This window comes from Anolis sagrei, chromosome 5 (assembly GCF_037176765.1).
Source record: "Anolis sagrei isolate rAnoSag1 chromosome 5, rAnoSag1.mat, whole genome shotgun sequence".
Lineage (NCBI taxonomy): Eukaryota > Metazoa > Chordata > Lepidosauria > Squamata > Dactyloidae > Anolis > Anolis sagrei.
Window position 1 is genome coordinate 180,992,927 of NC_090025.1, and position 23,006 is coordinate 181,015,932.

Genomic DNA, 23,006 nt, shown 5'->3' on the forward strand with positions numbered 1-23,006 from the left:
GTAAACATTTTGCACCCAATCAGCTTCTGCCTGTGTTTTGTAGCAAATGTCAATGCATTTTATGAAATGAACCAACAAAACTGGATTGGAACTTGCTCACATTTTTCTCTCTTCACATTTGCCTAACTAACTCTTGCCACCCGTGACTCCTCTTTGAACTTAAACTTGCTTCCACCTTGTCTGTAACTCAGTCTGTGCATGACGTGTAATGAAGTTGCTTCCTTTTTGGCTCTTGGGTCTTTTCACTGAAATGTGTGCATGCTCTGTATTCTCCACAGTTTCCTTGCTTTCTCTTTCTATGGCTGTAAAAAATTGACCAAGGGCAATAGCTGAGCGCATATGCAAGTATCAAGACACAGCACGGGCTGCGGACAATCACCCAGCGAACATACGTGGCGTGACGGCTTGAATAAGCATCCCTGAGAATTAGCCAGAGCTCTGCTGTGATATGTGAGAACATGGGCACTCCAAAATATGGAAGGAAAAGTGCAAATGTGCAAGAAGAATGTGGAAGTCACAGTGCCACTCGGAGTGCGTTGTGAGCACAGCAGGCGGCGGCACGGATTGAGGGAGTATGTGAGCACAGCTTGGTTGAAGCACCCGCTGCAAATGTTGTATAGGAAGTGCTGTACAATTGATGTTTTCATCTTACAAAACATATTGCACAAGGGGGAAGAGAAAGAGGTTAAAGTGGAAGCTAAAAAAGACAAGTTACAAGACGAGAAACTTCGGCCGCCATTCCGAAAAGAAGAGGTAACTATTTCCAGATATTCCTGATGATTTCCAAGGAGTTACTCAGCAAAAATCACTGATACAATGTCCCCTGCTTGGCTGGAGCCATGAGAACTGGTCCCAAATTCATCCTTTCATATTGACAGGTTGATTGATGGCACTTATAAACCACCTGATAATAGTGGGTGGTGTACATATTTAATACTTTAAAGGAGCCTTTGATGCTGGGTTTCTAAACTAGCACCAACTATTCTTTCATTCCTTAATTTCTCCCTTTGCTTCATCATGACTTTTCTTCCTGAAATGATTGATTTCTTCTATTGGATATCCTCAAATATCTTTAGCCCCTCAATCTGAAACTAACTAATGATTTTCCATTTCGCAATACAATAAAAGCTTGCAGACACCAGGTTCAGTTGTCTGCAATGGGAAAGATTTACCAAACATAATGCATTGCATTTCTGCTATAAACACAGGAGCTGGTGCCATGGTGTTCAACTGTATGGTAAGTAAAGAATATGGGGCCTGGTTCTCATGGTACAGGGATAGTTGCGGATGTTTTCCCCTGTGGGCATGGGAAAGCCCATTTATTTACCCTCTTTGTCACTCATGCACCTAATTCAGTGAAAATCATATAAGTAAATAGAGCCTACTCTCCAGCTGCTTTTATATATCGTATTTTGTAAGGAATTTCTCTCTTGTATCACCTTTCCTTTCCAAAGCAGCAGCCAAAATGCCTTAAAAAACAAATTTGTATTGGCACTGAAGAAAAACACAAATGTTCCTCCCTCAAATGAACTGATCCATTGTCATCATATTCTGGGAGTTTGAGTTCAAAAATTAAAATTTCCATGTTCTGATTTGTAAGAGTATTTTCACATGTTGTCCATAATAATCCCATAAAGCAGGAGCCCCTGGTGACGCAATGGGTTAAACCCTTGTGCTGGCAGGACTGAAGACCAACAGGTTGAAAGGTCGAATCCGGGGAGAGTGAAGATGAGCTCCCTCTGTCAGCTCCAGCTCCCCATGCAGGGACATGAGAGAAGCCTCCCACTAGGATGCTAAACATCAAAACACCCAGCATCCCCTGGGCAATGTCCTTGCAGATGGCCAATTCTCTCACACCAGAAGCCACTTGCTGTTTCTGAAGGTGCTCCTGATGTTAAAAAAACCCATTCATCCCATAAGAACATATAGACATTGTTACAGGTATAAAACGAGAAGCTGCAGAAACTGAGTTTGCATTTGTGAGGGTGTTACAATAATAGTGTGTTACTATGATCCTACTTATGCAACTTTTTGGATCTTATGGCCACACTTTATATCAAAACTTAGGAACAATAGTCCAAAACAGCTTGTTGTCAAAGCTGTTCCTTAGATCTGTCTCCTGGTCTACTGGGTTGTTGTAGGGTTTTCAGGCTATATGGCCATGTTCTAGAGGCATTCTCTCCTGATGTTTCGCCTGCATCTATGGCAAGCATCCTCAGAGGTAGTGAGGTCCTGGTCTACTAATTGGCAGGAAGATGCCATTCCTTGTCATGCTGTCTTAAGGCATGTTTTGGACTTCAGCTCACACAATTCCTAACAGCTGGTAAGCTGGCTGGGATTTCTGGGAGCTGAATTCCAAAACACCTGGAGAAGCCAATTTGGGAAACACTGGTCTAAGGTATTCTGAGAACTGTAACCCCCCCCCCCCTCTCAAAAAAAAAATAGAATTGCCAAAACTGGTCACTATCCAGCAGAGACATGCCATAAAATCGTGGTAAAATACACAGAAAATGCCTACAAAGAACATATTTTTTGGGACATGGGGTAAGTGAAATTGCATATAGTGGACCCATGGATACAAGAGTCATATGGATTAGTAGGCAATATAGAAGTGTCTGAGATCCCGGAGTGCTGTATCTATTGGAAAACACTAGTACGGAAAGTTAGCTAGAGTGACTTTAATGGCTGAGGATTCTGGCAGTTATAGTCCATTTTCAAACACTGGTCCTGGGTTCAGATGATTTGAGAGTATGAATCAGTGGAGTCACTTTCTCTGAAGCTGGGATCCTTGGCTTGCAAAATGCATCCACCAATGAGGCTGTCACCTCAAAATCATTTAGACAGTTTAAGATGTGAATGTTTTCACGCCCTTCAGAAATGTCTATATTCTGCTCCATGTTTATTGTTAAATAAGAAAGGGAATATGGCCCATTGCTGTTAGCCAGAGGATGATCTTGGCTGTTCTTGTGAAAAAGAGCAAACTGAGGATGACAGTTCATTTCATGTGAATCTGGCTCTCTCACGGTTCTGTTTTCAGTTCCGCCATAGAAGCAGCTTCATTGTCTGGACTACCTTAAGTTTCTGGGTGTGCATCATTGGCCTGCAAAGTTCGCACTAAAGCAAGCTTTCTCATGACATGATATTTGTGGTATTTCCTGCTTCCACTTTGGCGAGACGTGCTGCATGAAAAGCAGGGTTATTCTTTTCTTTTTTATTTTCAGAGTCTTCCCCTCCCGCCTTTGTAAAAGGCATTCATGTTTACCAGAAGATAAGCTGTTAGTCTAAAATATCTCGGTCCCACAACTGTCCTTGACGAATTTTCTATTTAAATCTAGATTCTAGATTCAAGGGATTTGGAAAGACCAGGATTCACATACTGTTTTTAAAGCATTTCTTTCAAATAGGTCTTTGAGTAAACTGATTAACATACTGTTTGTTGATTAAACAACTGCCTTTTCAATCACTATTAGTGCATTATTCACATACATTTAAATAACTTACCTTGCAGTTCACTTCTATCATTGAAAATATATAGGTTTAGCTTCCTTTCCCAATGCTTATTGCAGTTAGGAAGGCAGTGGAGGTACTGGGAGGAGTGGCACTTAACTCTTTCCCTTCTGTTCATTTTTTACCTATATGTACCCTCAGGCTGGATAGTGAAAGGGTAGGCTCAGTGACATCAGTGGACTGAGATTTGGAAATTCCAGATTCTAGGCCCCACTAAGCCAGGAAAGTCAATGGGTAATTCCAATCTCAGGAGTTTCATCACACTAAGCAGGCAAATTGCAATTACAGCTGGACAGCAGTAGATGTTGACATTACTCAATGGTTATCAGTTGTTGTTAAAAAGATCTCCACTTGTGAAGACTAGCTGGGTGGGTCTGAATTCCTATTTGCTTACAGATTTTGGTCTGGTACATTTTGACTCAGTTGCAACATCTTTGCACATTTATCTTTGCTTTCCAGTCCCAAAAACACTCTGGCATTAACATCTGACCCTGATAGCAACGATTCTCCGACAGGCTAAGTTTTGCCTGGATGTTAGTTGGAACAGTGCAGAGTAAAATGTTCAAAAATATATTTTGGTCTGCAGGAAAAATTATTCCCATGAAAAACATCAATTAAAACAGCAGCCAAAATCCCTTTAAAAACAAATTTGTATTGGCACTGAAGAAAAACACAAATGTCCCTCCCTCAAATGAACAGATCCATTGTCATCATATACAAAAAGTCACACTGTGAAGTAGTGGTTCTCAACCTGTGGGTACCCAGGTGTTTTGGCCTAGAACTCCCAGAAATCCCAGTCAGTTTCCCAGCTGTTAGGATTTCTGGGAGTTGAAGGCCAAAACATCTGGGGACCCACAGGTTGAGAACCACTGCAGTACAAAGGATATATCTAAGGTGCTGAAACTTGTCTCCAAAATGAGTTCAGCACCCTGGATAGCCTCTTGAAATTCTTCCTAAAGCCTAGAGCAGATTCACCTTTCCGTTGTTATGAGTACCAACAGTTGCACATGTGGATGAAAAGTTCTACCAAAGTAAGAGTCAAAATGTCCTCCTAACTTCAATCTTTTAGTAGGTTACAAAGTCGGGTCAGTCACATTTCTTTCCCAAGATACTACTCTTGGGTATCTTGGGAAAGAAATGGGTTTTTGCAAATACTTTGCAACAGATTACAGTGGATTTGTGTCCTACTTGCTGAAGGGGTTATCCACCAAGTAAAGACCTTGTGACAATGTGAGTGCCTGACCTTTCATCCTGCCCATCAGCTCCAATCCTCAGTGAATCAGCATGAAATAAAAGGAGGGCACAAGGTGAAAAAGGTTACTACTCCCTTTGTTTGTGGGTTGAAAAGCATTTGCAGAATGTTGTTTGCCATTGGTGGCCTGCTGACCACAGAAGGTGAAGTGTTTGGATATAACTTGTTCCCTTTCTGCAATACCTCTCTAGCAGATAAAAGACAGTAAATTCAACAGAGACAAAGCTCCCAAGGAGGACACTAAACCTGCCTGGGATCGTAAGAAGGGAATTCCTGATTCGAAGCCACAGAACGGGGAACGTTTCCCAGAATTTCCTGCTCAGAAACTTAAGCATACAGAGAATGCTTTTAGGTAAGATATACACAGGGATGGTAGAGTGTTTATACTTTGTCCTGATGTTTCCTTTTATGGGTCTCAGTTGTTGCAAGACGGATTGTGCCATAAGAGAGACCAAGGATGGCTTTTTACATGGAACACTTATATGTCTCTTGCTTCAGTTGGTCTGCAATGTGAGCATAAAGCCAATGTAGAGTTGACTATATAGTCTCATTAGAAATGCTCAACGCTGTGTTTCCGTCTTGAAACAAGGCCATAGTTAGACCTTTGAAAAAAGCTATTTCTTTTCATTTTCCACTGTGTTGCATGGGAAATATGTGTTCAACTCAGCAAGGTCAGCATGGGCTTCTCCTAGGTGTAATATTATTCCAAAAACAATTGAATAACTAAATTAGTTATAAATGCTACAAGAAATGCTCCAGATTTGGTGCAGGCTAACACTTGTCTGGATAGCAACAGACATCACCTTGGAATGGTAATTGGTGTCTCCTTATCCATGACCTTCTGCCTTACGAGGGAGGTCTCTGGAATGTCTTGTTTCCAGATTGTACAATGCAAAACTGAAGACTGGAGGTGAAATGACAGCAAAGGGATCAAATTGGAAGTCCCAGGAGCCTGCTGATGGATCCAGATTAATTTCATATTTCCAGAAACCTTTGTGGCCCCATTTCAATGTAACCTTATGAAATCAACACTTCAGTCTGTCCAGTTGTTGGATTAGTCATCTGTTTTGTTTTAATCGCCTCCTCATTTCCCCTGTGGCTATTTCAATAGATGGGATGATATTGTAAATGCCACTCACAGTGCTGAAAATGTAGAGGGTTGTAAAAGTCATCCTAAAGTTGCATATTTCTGCAAGCCTGGACCTTGTGTGTTCAAGCCATACTAAACAGAAATGCGAGTGAATCAGGAGAGACAAGAAGAATTTGGGCTGATTTACTGTATTTAGTTGCTCATGTTTTCCACCTCAGCGAAGTCTGGAGGTGGCCTACAAGCCATATTAAAATACCAATATGTTTCATCATAAAATGGTAGACTAGACACACAACAACACACACAGCAAGACATACAATGTAGAAAAAATATTTCAGTTTCTTCTTCTCCATTCTTTATTTTAGGATGGTTTCCATTCACAGACACACAAAGAAATATAATGACCAATAATAATAACAATAACAATAATAATAATCTTTATTTCTATACCGCCCTATCTCCCCGAGGGGACTCAGGGTGGTTTACAACAGAAAATTGGCAAACATTCAATGCCAGCATAACATAACAAACAAATCAAATCATAAACAATAAAATAAACAACATCAAGTGTTAATTGTACATCATATGTATGTCGTATAAATTTATACTCACACTTAAAATCATATTTCTTTTCATAGTTTTACATTTCCAACACACAAAATATACACTCAAATATTTATATGGGGCTGTTCCTGATGTTCAAGTGATTGAAATGGTCCATTGAAGGCTCTGATAAATTTAACAATGTCCAGTTGCATGACTGGAATTCTGGTTGTTAGTCACATCTAGAATATACCCATTCAGACAACTCTTGCATGGTAAGTCAACATTTAGTTAAATCAAACAGCTCTACCCTAGTTAGGCCTATGATTTAGGTTCATATGGAGTTGTCATACTTGTGCAACTCTGCTTATCCAGCTGTCGGCTGAATATGTGTGTGGTACCTAGACAAAAAAAGTCTAGGTGCTTGTGTAAGGCAACTTGCACATGTGTGTGACACTGAAAAGGATTCTAGTCAATAGGTTGGATCCAGGCATAATCATACTTATAGCAGGCCATTAGTATGCACAAGGCTTAAGTTAGTTGTGGCCAGTTTAGGTCCAGGCTTAAAGGCTTTTCTGCATCATGCTTAGGCCTGTTCTGCTAAGACAGGACAATAGTTCCTACTATGCTATTTTTATTTACTGTTTTGCAGCCGCCCAGGCTTAAAAAACACTGAAGAAGGCAAACCGGTGTCCCACCCGGAAGCTGGCAAGCGGGTGGATGAGCTTCGCCGTCGCCGAGGAGAAAACGAGAATGAAGAGTTTGAGAAGATGAAGCAGAAACAGCAGGAAGCAGCCGTGGAGCTGGAGGAGCTCAAGAAGAAGCGTGAAGAGCGCCGGAAGATTCTGGAAGAAGAAGAGCAGAAACGGAAGAAAGACGAAGCAGAGAGAAAATCCCGAGAGGAGGTAACAGAATGCAAAAGTAGTGCCTGAGTGCTTTCAGAACAGAAAATATCATTATTTAATGATGCAAAATAAAATTAGGGATCTATTTTAAACAAAATCAGGTCGCTGCTCTGTTTATCTTAGTATTGTCGGTTTTGACTACTGTAGAGAGGGAAAACAATTCATTGTAATTAATTTGGTACTTTAATTCATTAAACATTTGAGCAATAAATTTAGGATACATAATTTAGAATGCCGAAATGTTTTTGCTACTTCTCATCACATTCATTCATTTTGATCATTTTTTCTGCTGTTCTGAGTGACATTTTAAAGTATAATAAGCTTAGAGTTTAGTGAATTAATTTTCATCCACAATTAAGCATTAAACCGTCCATGATGCTAAAGTGTCCAAACTCTGTGGCTCTCCATGTTGTCTCCTATGTATTGGAATTCAACCCCACACTGATAAAATCTCAAGTCCTCAGTGAGGAGCATTTTAGTTAGCTTAGAATAGTCTGAGTGTTTCCCTTCCCCCATGTCTCCTGAATGACAGTTGGAATATATTTATTTTGTTCTCTCTCTCTCTGTTTCTACTCTCATTCTGATTGGTTGTGTAGAATGAATATTTTTCTACTGCATGCCTTTTAAAAAATCTGACTTTTGTTTCTTACATCTGAGTATGTGCTGTGTGCTTTGAGATCTCTCTCTGCTTGTGTGTCAGAGATATGTAGTGATTGGTGTTTTTCCCCCTCTCTTTGAAACCGTAGAAGAGATGGGTGTTAGAGTAGTTCAGACCCAGTTCTTGACTATTAAGAAATGCAGTTATTGTTTATTATTGTAAATGAAATTTCTGTGATTTTTAAGATTGGACTTTGCATCTTTGCCTGCCTAAACTCTAAATTCCTTACAACCACATCACACGGCACTTCACACTTTGCTAGGTGTGAGCTGAATGCTCAACTTTTAGTATTTTGTTTGTTTTTGGATTCTCTGCTATATTTTTTGGGTAGTTTTCCCTAATACTGTGCCGACTTGGTGACCCTAGGGCAGGGGTGCTCAAACTTTTTAAACAGAGGGCCAGGTCACAAACTGTTGGGGGGGAGGGCAGATTATAATTTGAAAAAAACAAAAATGAATTCCTATGCAGATATCTTATTTGTAGCGCAAAAAACACTTTAAAACAATACAATAATTAAAATAAAGAACAATTTTAACAAATATAAACTTATTAGTATTTCGATGGAAAGTGTGGGCCTGCTTTTGGCTGATGAGATAGGATTGTTGTTGTTGCTGTTGTTGTATGCTTTCAAGTAGTTTCAGACATAGGTTGACCCTGAAAGAGGGCCGTGTAAATGACCTTGGAGGGCCATATCCAGCCTTGGGGCCTTAGTTTGAGGACCGCTGCCCTAGGAATTGAACAAGTATGCTTTGTATTCTGACTCTTGACAGGAAGAGAAGAGGCGGCTGAAGGAAGAAATTGAAAGGAGAAGGGCGGAAGCTGCGGAGAAGCGCCAGAAGATGCCAGAGGAAGCCCAGACCGATGAAAAAAAGCCATTTAAATGTTTCACCCCTAAGGGATCTTCTCTCAAGGTAATGCTCCTTTGAGGTTAGCTGGTACAAGATCATGAAGGAGTTCTTAATATGGTTCCAGGTGGTCATATTCTTTTAATTAGGTTGCCCAGGTTTACCGCAGAGCAATCCAGCACAGTTTCCCCCCACTTGCCATGTCAGCTCAAGGTGGGTTGAGACACTGAAGGCCTAAGAAGGTCCCGTCAAGTCTCAATAACGGTGTGTCTTTTGTGAGATCTTGTGATCTTGCAAAATCTTATGGAAACTGAAAACTTCATTGAAATCTTATGATGAAGGACAAGCTGTCACGGGATTAAAAAGTCATGGTCATGCCAGAGAGCACATAAGAGCAATACCACACTAGCCACAGATGGAAATCCATCACATGACATTTAGTAAGGGCCTTTAGTACGGGCCTGCTCAATAGTTGGTCTCTTCAGAGGGCAGTTGGTGCTTGCTTTCAAGAGTTCAAGAGATATGGAATTCGGGGCATCTCATATGACTTCAGTATGGAACCTGAATCCAAGTCACCAAATATGGGAGAGAATACTGAGAAAGTCTATGTCTTAATGAAAATATGGTGGAAAAACAAACCCTCATTTCATTTTTCAAGCTGAAATTTCATTTACAGCTACTATGATTGATTATTACTATTGGTAACATTTCTAAGGGCTGTACAAAAGTACAGTACAACTTTCCTGCAGGCATTTTGCGACATTGCACCTATGTTTGGTTTTTGTATGTAATGCTCTGTTCACATCTGAATATATGCTTTAATTATGATGTCTTTTATTCTTGGGTGCAGCTTGTCCATTAATACATTTGCCTCCATTAATACATTTGCTAGATTTTTGTGTGTTGCTGTGTTTTATTTTTCACAGCTGTATGCTAAACAAGACATGGTGTTATTGTTGTTCCTGGCACAGCTGCAAATATAAAAAGTAAAAGCTTTTCCTACTGAATTTATGATATAGATGTAAACATGCACAAGCCTCATAAAGAGACTGAATTGCATGGAAATATATATTTCTAATCAGAGGCTGAAAAGGTTACAGAATGGCAGCAGCATATTGGTTGGAGGAATCTGGAGACTGTAGACCAAAAATGTACCAGTACTACTAGTCAACACCCTACTTTAACTAGCTAGTTTACAGCTTGCAAGGAATAGGGGTGAGAGAGTTGAACATATGCTCCAAATACTTTCTAATATTTCTAACCATTCAGAACAGGTAGCAAATGATGGAAAAGACATTTGGCTGAAACTATGGAGAATTGCTGCCAGTGAGTGGATAGTAATAGGTTATATCAAAGTGAAAATGTGGCCTTGCTAGCATTGCTAGTGATTAGGGATGCTGGGAGTTGTAATCCAGCTATTTCTGGGGTTCCTGCCCCTGATCTATATGGAGAGATCGACTGACATGGCAGAGGATTGTTTCCAACAATAATTCTCCAGTTTCAGTCTTGAGGGAGAGCTGTGTAAACCCACCCAGTTGAAGAGTTTATGAAGGGCAGCAGTAGAACACCAGCATTTATGAATGTAGTAATTTATGGATTTCCTTGCCAGTGCATGAAAACTCCTGCCCTGCCTTGTTTAGTTCTTCTTTCTCACAGCCAAATCTACATCTGGAATTGACTTTTGGTTTCCTTAGAAATTTGTGGGTGGAAGTCAGGTGCTCTGTTATTTTGTTTTCCAGCTTTTCAGTACTTTTCAGATTCCTCCTTATTGCATGGGCCATATATTGCTAGCAGTCAAAATAAGGTTCACTATATGTTGCATAGAGCCATTTACACTATAGATGCTTTGCCAATGTTTTTAATAGACTGCACTTTATCATTTTTCATTGAGTGGGATATAAAATTCAGAGAAAGAGTATGGTAAGTACAGTGCATGTTTGGAGTAGCACTCCCTAATTTAGGGAGTTTCAAACACTTTTGGATCTTGGCTTTAACCACTCTCTTCTCTATCTTGTTTTACAGATCTATTTTGTAATTCTGTTTACCGTATGTGCCTTCATATTTTTAGTTGTGAGTGTGGTGTTGCTTGTTTTGTGTGGTGGCATCTGTTTCTAAGTATTATGCATAATTTCCCACTCCTGGGTTTGATCAATCCCTTTAAAGGCCCCTTCTCTCTACTGGGTTGTGCAGGCAGTCCAATATGCCCCCACCCACAAAAGGGGGGGGGGGTTATACTCAATTGAGTTATTAGATTTCTTTTTTTCTGCTCTTCAGCTAACAAATTAAATCTAAAACAACAAATACATTTAAATACCTGCGCAAAGAAAATCTAACTTGCTAGCAGGAGAAATAAATAAAAATACAGATTACATAAAATCCACTAGCTGAAAGTTCCTGGTCTTTGTTTGGTGAGCCTACTTAGGGAAAATATTCCAAATTTGTGGTGCCATGACTGAAAAGACTCCTTCATATGGACCTCTGCTTTCCCAAATTTTGGTTATACCTCTATGTCAGTTCACCAAAGAGGTATATCCTGGGATTTATCTTTATATTAGGCAGGTTAATGTGTAGAGACCTCTTTTGGTTTGCTCTGATAATGTGTATAGCAGAAAGTTGAGGACAGTTCAAAATGGTGCTGTTGTAAGACTGAAGACTCTGACACTATAGTTTGGTGGGGCACTAGAGTTCTTTAGCAGAAAATTTGAAATATCTCCTTCAGCTACAGATTCAAGGATTTACAAGATTACCAGAAAAGAGATTCCTGTTGCACTCCAGGACAGGAAAAGCCCTCTGACTTTAGACTTTAAACACCACACAGTTGAATGGAAAACAATACTTCTATTGAAGATAATTAAAAAGCAATAAGGTAAAAACACTTTAAAGAAATAGGTAAATCCAATTAGGTAGGAAGGCAAGCAGGAAGTAGTCCAGGATAATAGTCCAGCAAAGTCCATAAAAACCAAGGCAAAACCTTCCAAATAAAATGCAAAGAAACAGGAAACATGAACCCAAGGCATGAATATAGAGCATAAAATCCAAGGATCAAAACCATGAAACAAAGGCACTTAAAACATGAATTTACTAGGCAAAACTTCCATGAACAAGAACAAGCTCTTGACTTGATTCCAAACGATGCTTCATCTGACTACATATCCTGTACTTGGGACTTTTATCTCCTAGTTAGCTAAGTCTCTGGCATTCAGAAATTTGTTTCGTTTTAACTGAGAACTTATTTTTTTTCTCGAAGCCTGGCAGACCGCCGAAGCCACTATTCAGCTCTCCTGTTTTGACTAATCTCCTCGTGTCTATTTGCTCCTTATCCATTTGCTCATTAATTTCTGCAGCTGGGCCAGGTTCTGAACTGTTTTCATGTTTCCTATCATGGGAACTCTCTGGTAACAATTCAGAAAGCACACCATCATCCTCACACCCCTCAAGGGCAGTCTCATGGGAAACTACACTTTGAACAGGGATCTCCTGGTCATTCTCTGCATCAGGATCACTGACTAAAACATTGCCGTCTTGAAACTCATTGACATCACTTCCAACATCCAAAGCAACCTGATCCCAGAACACAATCACAGGCTGAGCTCCAACACTTCCACCTAAACATTAGAAGGACTTTTGTTACTGTAAGAACTGTTCAGTGATGGAATAGACCACTGGTTCTCAACTGTAGGTCCCCAGATGTTTTGGCCTTCAACTCTCAGAAATCCTAACAGTTGGTAAACTGGCTGAGATTTCTGGGAGTTGTAGGCCAAAACACCTGGGGACCCACAGATTAAGAACCACTGGAATGGACTGTCCTGGAAGTTGGTGGTGGACTCACCTTGTTTGGAGGTCTTTAAAGGTTAGATGGGTGTAGTTGTGAGTTGCTGTATTGTGGTGGGTCCAACTCTGAAATTCTTTGCTTCTGTTTCCATAGCATAAAGCTTTGGCAATGGCAATGAAGGTGTTCTCAAAATGTACTGTGAAAGAGCCCACTTTTGAAAGATGTATTGTTCTATATGTGCTGGGTGAGATCAACGCAGTTGGGAAGTGAGGCTGTGTAGCTGACTGTGTGAATTCATATCAATAAAGTGCCAGCCCAGCACAACTGCAGTGAAGTTTGAAAGTGAGCATTCCAATCACAGCATGTTTCTGTTAACTTAAACAATGTGATTGCAATGTGACAACAGACTGATGTGATAAAGTCCTGAATCATTTCTCCCTTCCCCTTTCCCTCAGTTTAAAGAAGTAGGAGCATTCCTTCCCAGACTTGCTAGCTGTGGGGCATGTGTGGTTTTTGGATGGATCATTCGTAACTAGGTTATTCATTTGTAACCGTGATTGTAAATTCCAGACATCATTTTCAGTGGGTGTCAGTTTTCAAGTCTGCTCCATCTCAGTTCTGTATTCACCTCTGTGGGTTTTTTTTTCCCAAAATGCCTTTAAATGTATACTTTAAAACATACTTGCTGTCAAAAAGTTTTATGCTTTCTAAAATTGGAAAACTGCATCAGGACATACAGGGATTGCACAACTGGATGTACTGAAAATACCCAGTTGACACATTAGCTTGGGAGATGTCAACTGGATTAGTAGATAAACTTGTGAAAAGTCAATTTTTCAAGTAAAGAGATGGCAAAACTAAGATCCTGTCTTGCTGCATTGTTATTGGCTTGCATTGTGGGAAATATAAGAAGAAACAGGAATATAAATCATTGGCTACAACTCTGGTGCTTGGTTGCAGCTAGAGTAGATCCAATGATGAATTGGCACAGAAGTACAGTATATTCTGGCGTATAAGACTACTTTTTAACCCAAGAAAATCTTCTCAAAAGTCAGGGGTCGTCTTATACGTGGGTGTAGTTTTATGCATGGGAGTCGTCTTAACTCTATATTTTAACTGGAAAAGTTGGGGGTCGTCTTATACGCCCAGTCGTCTTATATGCCGGAATATACGGTATATTGAAGTCATTTGATAGATCTACTCTAATAGAGACTATAAATGGGATTTAATTAATTGTGTAGTGTTTGTGTGCGTGTTGTTTATTTGTTCAGTCGTTTCCGACCCTTCATGACCTCATTGACTTTTCTTGCATTTGGCTATAGATTTCCAATGCATGCACACAGATTCAAATGTGCTGGTGCAGTCATTGTTTTGCAAGCCTTATCCTTCCTGGAATTACAGGGCTATCTATGTTGAAATGGTGCAATTTTGATATGTCTCTTAAGGGTTTTTAAAAGAGAGAGGAAATGGAATGACTTGTGTTAAATAGAACTCTGTCTGTTTTGGTTTCTGCCATGCATTAATTTTGAGCATTTAGGTATATTCTAATTTTAAAATGATTGGAGATGAAATTTTCATCCATCTTTTGGACAGCACTTGGAGCTGTGCTGCCATCTTGCGGCTATAAGCAGAAATAAAGAATTTCTGCCAAAATGCTTATCCTACTAGGCCATAGGTTTCAAGTTATTCGATTTTTTCCCCTCAAGTGTTCCAATCCTGGTTCCATATTTGTGCCATCATATTTGCATAGCTTTCTGGGATTCTGTTCCAAATTAGCAGCTTAATGGTTTGCAGATTGACATTGGTCTGGTGTCTATTGTTTTGAGTATCATTGGCAGATATAGCCTGGATCTTGAGAATTATGCCACTGAATAATTACAAATCATGAAGCAATACTTGGTTTTGGAAGAAACCTAAGGACACCCCCCCCCCCCCCCCCCTCCAATCAGCAGGTGATACATTTGACACAGAATCTTGGTTTCCTGAAACTGCAAATATAACCAAATGCCATTAGGTTGTTGTAGGTTTTTCGGTCTATATGGCCATGTTCTAGAGGCATATAGCCCGAAAAAACCTACAACAACCAAGTCATTCCGGCCATGAAAGCCTTTGACAATACATCAAATGCCATTATATCACTTGATAATTTTGTCCCAGGATACCACAGAGTCATCTTGGAGGATCTATAAATTGCCCTATTAAGAGTAATCTTGGAGGATCATCTAAGGATTAAGTAAATTCCTAGAACAAAAGTTCTTCATCAGATGCTGGTACCACAGTTACAGGGGTCTTATTGTATCCTGATCTTCTTCTCACATATCTCCTTTGATATAGAAATTTTGCATTTTGTTGGGCCACTTTTCCATTACATCTAAAATGGGTGAGCATGATTTGATATTTCTTTTCTAGTCAAGGTATTAAGTGGGCCAGTTAATGCAATAAATTTGAAGCAAGGAGTTATTAAGAGGAGGGCAGTGCACCAAAAGTATGTAAGAAGTTCAGTGTCTTCCTTTTCAGTTCATTTCCTGGGAATTGGGATGGTTTTGTCCCATTTGAAATAATTGGAACTCAGTGTCAAACTACATGACAGCTGGAATCCTGTTAGTTAGTCCCAACTCAGGTAGACTAATTGAATGAGCTGTTGAATCAACACAATGTTAATCAACACATGCATAAGTCCAATTGATCAAATAACTCAATTCTATTTGGGACTAATAATTTTGATGAATCGTAGAGCAAGTCAAGCCTGAACCTTGCAAAATGATTAAACTAAGGCCGTCATACTTTGGATATATTGTGCAATGGCATGACTTGTTAGCAAATACATGAATGCTGAACCAAGTGGAAGGCAGGACGTAAAAAAAAGGATGACTGCATTAGTGATGGATAGACATGATTAAGAAAGTCTCAGTTTTGGTTTGCAAGACCTGAAAAGGACGATTGATGATCAAGTCACTTGAATTTCTCTCATTCGTAGAATCATCATAAATTGCAGCAGATTTGATGACAACTAACAACAAATTTACATTTAAATTGTGGAGTTTTTTTATTTGGGATGATTGGAGGGCAGTATAAAAATGATTATAATAAGTAAATCAAGATTTAGATTGGCATTCTCAAAATTCTGTTTGTTTCAAAGGGGCCTTGTAGGGAACAAGATCTTTCCTGAGTGTTCATTGAGTAAGTCAGGATGTGTGCCGTGGGTCCTAGTATCTCTGTTTGAAGTGAACTTGATGTTACAGAAAACGTGTCTCTGCTGACAAAAACAGTAGCAGAGTCTTTTTCTGTTTTGAGCAACCTGTCCTTGCAAGGTGATTACAGTGAATTGAAATGGCAGGATGGGGAAACTTGTAGCAATGGCATCTTGTGACCACTTTTGTGTCAGTGAGTATTACCAGAGTTTGAGGAGAACGAGACTCAGGGCTGCCATTTTCAGTTATTGTCACTTCGTAGGGATGCACAACATTAGATCAATGCAGTTTAAAATGTACAAAATATAAATACGAATATAGAATGAAACCTACCATTATTTTTGAAAAAGTCAGTTAAAATCACCATAAACAAATAAAAACTGTTAAAACAATTAAAACACTCTACAGCACCTTTGGCTCGTTCTTGAAAACTTTCTACTTTAAACCATATGTAAAACCTTCCAATAGATTGTAACTGTTTCCTTTTTGTGTGTTGGCGTTGTATGTTGTGTATTATACTATTGTTTTATTTGTTGCATCTTTACAGACCATTGAACTTCCTATTGAACTCTTGCTTTTGCAGACTGATTGTTTTCTCATTTCTTTTGCCCCTACCCCATTTCTCCCCTTCCAGATAGAAGAACGTGCCGAATTCTTGAACAAATCTGCCCAGAAAAGGTAACACAACATTACAGAGTGAGCAAAAACAGTATAAGTATTCAGGTCAAATGCAATTGTTAGTCACAACTAGGATAGATCTGTTGAAACAACTGATGAATGGTTTTTGTCGAAGGTAACCCTAGGATAGATCTGTTGAAACAAACCAGTGATGAATGGTTGGTCAACCTTTACATATTTGATTAATTCAATGTGTCTACTCTTGTGGGGACTAGCAGTTGGATTTAGGCTTCAGTGTCCAACGGAAAGAACTAACTGGTCTCTGTCATTCCATTTTTTTTACATAGTGGTTTGAAGCCCACTCTTACATCTCCTGTCGTCTCCAAAATAGATAGCAGGCTGGAACAATACACCAGTGCAATTGAGGTGAGTTTGTTTTTCAGGTTCTTCAAGTTGGCTACTACAAGCAAGAACCTCGGGAACTGTTGGAGTTCTGACCCAATTGACACTAAACTTGGGTTCAGCTGTGTGTATTTACTATATTTATTTCTCCCCCTGAGAGAACTCAAAGCAGCTTTAATAAAGAACAATAGATTTTTAAACATCTGAACTGTGTCTGCAAGTTATTGCATACACTCATGTATAAATTGACCTCATGTAGAAGTTGAGGGCAGATTTTTGGGGCAAAATTATAACTTTTGATATAACCCAAGGGTCATTCAGTGAAAAGGGGAAAGCACCAATACCACTTAAGGGGGACAACTACCATTGCAGGGATATGGGGTACCTGAGGCCCTCCAGTTCCCACCAGCCCCAACTGGCAAGAATAACACCTAGAAGGCTACCGATTCCCATATTGATTGCACCCCCCCCCCAGACAAGAGATTCTGTCATATAGTTATGCTCCAGGTCATTGCCCAATAGGCCTAACAAAATTCTAGAAGGTGTGTGACAGATATTAGAATAGGAGAGTGAGAAAACAAAAGGGAAGGGGACAAGGAGAATGTTAGTGGGAAGGCACATTGCTCAACTTTGTGAAATTTTCAGGACAGTCACTTAGTTCTAAAATAATGAATGCCAAAGCAACTGTATTTGAGTTGACCTCCTTGCTATTTTCCCACAGGGAAACAAAGCTACAAAGGCTGTCAAACCTGGTGCTTCTGACCTCCCAGTTACTGCAGAAGGAGTCCGTAACATCAAGAGCATGTGGGAAAAAGGCAACGTGTTCTCATCGGCCTCTGGCACAGGAACACCCAATAAGGTACTTTTGCCATGCCACCCTCCTGGCTTTCCAGGGACCAAACCCTTTTAACTCCAAAACCAAGGTATTGGGCTGGAAATGCAGTGGAATGCAGTGGAACCATGGGTGATGCCTTTGGCCATAATCCTCATGATTAGTCCTAGTATTGACCCATTAAACCAAATATTAAAAGGTGAGTCAAAAGATAAGTAAATTTATTTGACTTGAAGTCTAATGACTTCTTTGGAGGCTTTAAAACAGAGGCTGGATGGCCATCCATCAGGTGTGTTTTGAATGTGATTTTCCTGCTTTTTGGCAGGAGGTTGGACTAGATGGTCCAGGAGGTCTCTTCCAACTTTATGATTCTAGAATAAACTTGACTATTGTTAGTCTAGATTAACATTAGAATTGAGGCCTCTGAACAAGCATGAAAGATCTCTATGGCTTAAACTTCCATTCCAGTACTTTTGAGAGGATAGGATTTAAATATTAAATTGTTTCATCTTAACATGCAACATTAGTAATGCCAACTATTTCCTCTCTAGTGGCAGAAAAGCAATTTTTCACATCAGAATTTATGCCCCTCTCAATTGTATGTACAATGTTGTATGTGCTTTTTTCTGAACTCAACATTTTCTCTCTGAAGGCAGTATATGTTGTGCAAATAATATGTTTTGTACACACAAAACTAGCACAATATGTGTGGAGTTTGTACCATTTCAGTTTTTTGAGAAAATTGTTCACAAAAAAGTTTAAAATTCTTGTGTAAATTGACTGTTTTCTTGACGTAGGCTTTCAATGTATTGATAATACGGTGCATTAAATCTTGCAGTGAATGCAAAATGTGCATTTATGGTATTCTTTATATCATAAAAGGAGATATAGCTCAAAATTTGTGAAACACAAGCAAAGCTGATATAGCTTTGGCTGAATCCCCTTCAACCACCTTTAACAGTCACGTTGTAAAACAAATGTTCTTCAGGAAACAGCTGGACTAAAGGTTGGCGTCTCCAGTCGCATCAACGAGTGGTTAACAAAGACACCAGAGAACAACAAATCTGCTCCCAAACCATCAGTGAGTTTTTGGATCCATTTCCTCTGATTATCAAATAGCTTCAGTTTTCAATATATGATTTGATAACTGGTGAGTGTATTTGCATGCAGAAGAAAACGTGGATGAGATTTCAATAGGTATTTTGAGATAACATTTGCATGGAGCCCACCTTGGTTTGGCAGAAGCTCCTCCCTCTCACTGCCATTACTACTTGCCATTATATATGTTCATTATTTTTACAGTTCCCAGTATCCCTCCTATTGGCTGGAGTCAATGGAAATTGTACTCTAAAACATTATGGGAGGGGACTGTCCAAAAGCACTAGTTGACCAGTGTTGGGAACAGACTCCTGGACTGATGGACATTACTAAGCTGATCTTACCATCCCAGTCCAAAACCATATTTAGTCTTCATATAAAAAGTTTTGCTAAATGGCCCAAGCCATTATGGATATGAATTAAAGTCTTGGGTATGTATGGACTGCAGATCTTAGCTAGTCCGTTTTTCCTATTACATTCTTCTTGCTTTTTTTTCTGCATCAAACAGGACTTAAGACCTGGAGATGTGTCCAGCAAACGCAACCTCTGGGAGAAACAATCGATTGAAAAGGTCTCTTCTCCCACAAAGGTAATGATCACATAGGGCCACTTTCAATGAACTTTTAGTATGATTTACCGTATATTCCAGCATATAAGACGGCTGGGAGTATAAGACGACCCCCAAATTTTCCAGTTAAAATATAGAGTTTGGGATATACTCGCCGTATAAGACCACCCCTCTTCCAATGCACACCAAATAATTTTTTAAAAAAAAATCAGATTTGAATTCAATATGGTAATTTTAATTCAAATGTTTATGACATGCAGGTTCCTATGAGAGGGACACTGTTCCTTACATTGGACATTATAGTTGCTCTTTCTCCCTTGAATTTCATTTACACTCTGGGTCCTTTACATCATGCTGGCAAGTATGAAAGCAGACTTTAAATGGTTCAGATTACATTTATGTTGGCATAGAAGCTTGCATGCAAATAGAAGTCAGGCTTTGTACTATGAGTACTGAGGTGAAGGCAAAGCATTTGTAAAATTTTTATCTATATGCAGTCTTTATAAATCAGGACCTCCTATCAGAAGAGAGGGGCATATTGGACCCACATCCTTCAGAAATGTAGCATTTGGCATGGCACATGTTTACTGGGTCACATCTTGACATGTCTTCATCCTTAAATCACCGTGACAGCTTGAATTGTTTTAGAGTTTCTCAAGAACACAGCCAGGTGATGTTTAATTGTTAGAAGGGGAAAAGAGATCAGAAAAGAAGAAAGGGGACCCTGGGTAAATAAGAGCTTTCAAGTTTGACTTCTGTCAAAAATAAATTCAAAGATACAGGATGGGGGACGCCTGGCTCGAGAGCAGTACACGTAAAAAAGATCTTGGGGTCCTTGTGGACAACAAGTTAAACATGAGCCAGCAATGTGATACAGCGGCAAAAAAAAAAAAAAAAAGCCAGTGGGATGTTGGCCTGCATCAATAGGAGTCTAGTGTCTAGATCAAGGGAAGTCCTGCTCCCCATGCTCTATTCTGCCTTGGTTAGACCAATTGGTCCATTTCTGGGCACCACAGTGGAAGAGAGATATTGACAAGCTGGAATGTGTCCAGAGGAGGGTGACTAAAATGATCAAGGGTAGGGAGAACAAGCCCTATGAGGAGCAGCTTAAAGAGCTGTGCATGTTTGGCTTGAAGAAGAGAAGGATGAGAGGAGACATGATGACGTCCATGTATAAATATGTGAGAGGAAGCCACAGGGAGGAGGGAGCAAGCTTGTTTTTGCTGCCCTGGAGACTAGGACGCAATGGAACAATGGCTTCAAACTACAAGAAAGGAGATTCCATCTGAACATGAGGAAGAACTTCCTGACTGTGAGAGCCATTCAGCAGTGGAACCCTCTGCCCCGGAGTGTGGTGGAGGCTCCTTCTTTGGAAGCTTTTAAACAGAGGTTGGATAGCCATCTGTCGGGGGTGCTTTGAATGCAATTTTCCTGCTTCTTGGCAGAATGGGGTTGGACTGGATGGCCCATGAGGTCTCTTCCAACTCTATGATTCAAAGCAGGGACATCTCTGGCCCATCCTCTGTTTGGATATCAGCCAGCAAAGAAATGTCTTAAATCAAGAAATAGCTTACTAAGATCTACAGAGATACTCACAGGGATACCTCAGCAAGCAAGAGTCAAAAAGTGGCAGACTAAAACGCAGAGCCTCGATCCATGGCTGATACCAGATGAGAACCCCCCCCCCCCCCCAGGGCACAAGGAAGACTGAGCAATTTGGAAGGCGCTGAACAGACTGCGCTCTGGCACCATGAGATGCAGAGCCAACCTTCAGAAATGGGGCTACAAAGTGGAATCCATGACATGCAAGTGTGGAGAAGAGCAAACCACAGACCAGCTGCTGCAATGCACCCTGAGCCCTGCCACATGATGCACAATGGAGGAGCTCCTTGCAGCAACACCAGAGGCATTCCAAGTGGCCAGATAGTGGACAAAGGACATTTAATCAATTACCAAGCTTGCAAACTCCTGCCGTGTTACCAGGCCGGCTGGGGACATTTGCGTGCTGTGCTCTCCCTGGTCTGCTGCTAGCTCCGCCTCTGGTCTCAAGGCCGCCAAGGGAGCCAAAACCGGAGCATGGGACGGAGCCGCGAGGGGCGGGGGTCTCTTCTCCCACTGCCTCCCCGCTCCAGTTTTGGCTCCCTTGGCGGCCTTGAAACCAGAGGCGGAGCTAGCAGCAGACCAGGGACAGCACAGCATGCAAACATCTCCAGCTGGCCTGGTAACGCGGCAGGAGTCAAAACCAGAGCTGGGGGCAGGGACGGGAGAGCTCGCCTCTGGCTGCTGAGGCCCCACCCCCCGGAGGGCCCCACCCCCCGGAGGGCCCCGCCCCTCCCATCCCTGCCCCGCGGGGGTGGGGCCTCAGCAGTCAGAGGCAAGCTCTCCCGTCCCTGCCCCCACTGCTCTGGCTTTGGCTCCTGCGGCAGCTGGGATGGAGGGCGGAGGCGGAGCCAACTCCATGCCGGTGTGGGTGAAGACAGCCTAGGAGGCTACCACGCTGCCGGCTTGGTAGTAAAGCCTGCCATTCCTCCTCCCCGCCCCACCCTCCCTCCGTCCACCCTCCTCTTCCTCAGGCTCCACCTGGGGATGCCAAGAGTGAGGGAAAAATGATCCGGATTTTTATACCGGGGTACAAGACGACTCCCCACTTTTGAGATGATTTTCCTGGCTTAGAAAGTAATCTTGTACCCCGGAATATACTGTAGCTCCCTGTTATATGTTTATTCTTGGCAGTTCCTTATCAAGTGTGCTGGGATTTGATATTATACTAACATATATATTTCTCTGTGTGTATGTATGTATATAAATAATCTTTTAATTATTTATGATACAGGAAACAGCAACAGGGAAAAAGTCAGAGACGAATGGTAAGTGAAACAACTGTTTTGATGTTCTGGATAAAGACTCACTATCTTAAAGAGGTTATGATAATGGTGACATAAACAAGTGTATTCTTGGCAATTTCAGAATAATTTGCATGAGAAAGTTCATCATCTTACCTTACACCAGTAGTTCTCAACCTGCAGGTCCCCAGATGTTTTGGCCTTCAACTCCCAGAAATTCTAACAGCTAGTAAACTGGCTGGGATTTCTGGGAGTTTTAGGCTAAAACACCTGTTGACCCACAGGCTGAAAACCACTTCCTTAGACTGAGAGTCTCCTCGAATATGTGTGTGTGTGCCTTCAAGTCACCTGTTGACTCATGGGGACCCCATGGATAATCAGAGGTGGTTTTGCCAGTTCCTACTTCTGAAAGATAGCTCACAGTATCCGGTGTTTCTTTGCTGTCTCCTAACCCTTATTAGCTTCCAAAATCAAATGAGTTCTGGTGTCTTTAGGGTATTTAGGTCCCATCTCTCCATTGTACTGTGCGGCACTGTAATGTAATGATAGTGACAAGAGATGTGTGATTGCCAATTACAAGAAGCCAAGTCAACAGCATCACATTCTCGGACCTAATTTCAGGAGTGCCCAAGAAGTTCTCAGCCATTGTCTGTTGAGATGTTTTAGACACTGGCCAGGGTGGTAAACAAAGGTAGTCAGTGGTGCCTTACACCAACATAAGCAGTGCTCTGGATGCTGTGGAAGGAGGTATTCAGTATATCATTATACAGCAGTGTCACAGGCTAGGTTTTACTGAGTGAAACTCTATTTCCTCTGATTCTCCTAGCTACTGGACTGAAGCGGAAAAGTTCCCTTGTTCCACCACCCATCTGATTATCTTCA

At 40.8% G+C, this 23,006-nt stretch overlaps 1 protein-coding gene across 8 annotated transcripts in view; it reads left to right on the top strand.

Moving 5' to 3' along the window:
* The window catches only part of CALD1 (caldesmon 1), a 216,700-nt gene that overhangs the window by 190,591 nt on the left and 3,103 nt on the right, over positions 1–23,006 (top strand). For 3 of the 8 annotated variants that reach the window (XM_060776650.2, XM_060776649.2, XM_060776654.2), the window contains 10 exons: positions 670–753; positions 4,951–5,111; positions 7,045–7,297; positions 8,726–8,866; positions 16,398–16,441; positions 16,729–16,807; positions 17,505–17,642; positions 18,604–18,696; positions 19,222–19,302; positions 22,115–22,148. In XM_060776650.2, coding sequence (XP_060632633.2) covers positions 670–753; positions 4,951–5,111; positions 7,045–7,297; positions 8,726–8,866; positions 16,398–16,441; positions 16,729–16,807; positions 17,505–17,642; positions 18,604–18,696; positions 19,222–19,302; positions 22,115–22,148 — 1,108 coding nt within the window. The remainder of the gene's footprint in view (positions 1–669; positions 754–4,950; positions 5,112–7,044; positions 7,298–8,725; positions 8,867–16,397; positions 16,442–16,728; positions 16,808–17,504; positions 17,643–18,603; positions 18,697–19,221; positions 19,303–22,114; positions 22,149–23,006) is intronic. The other 5 variants (XM_067469293.1, XM_067469294.1, XM_067469296.1 and 2 more) reach the window with 3 other exon arrangements.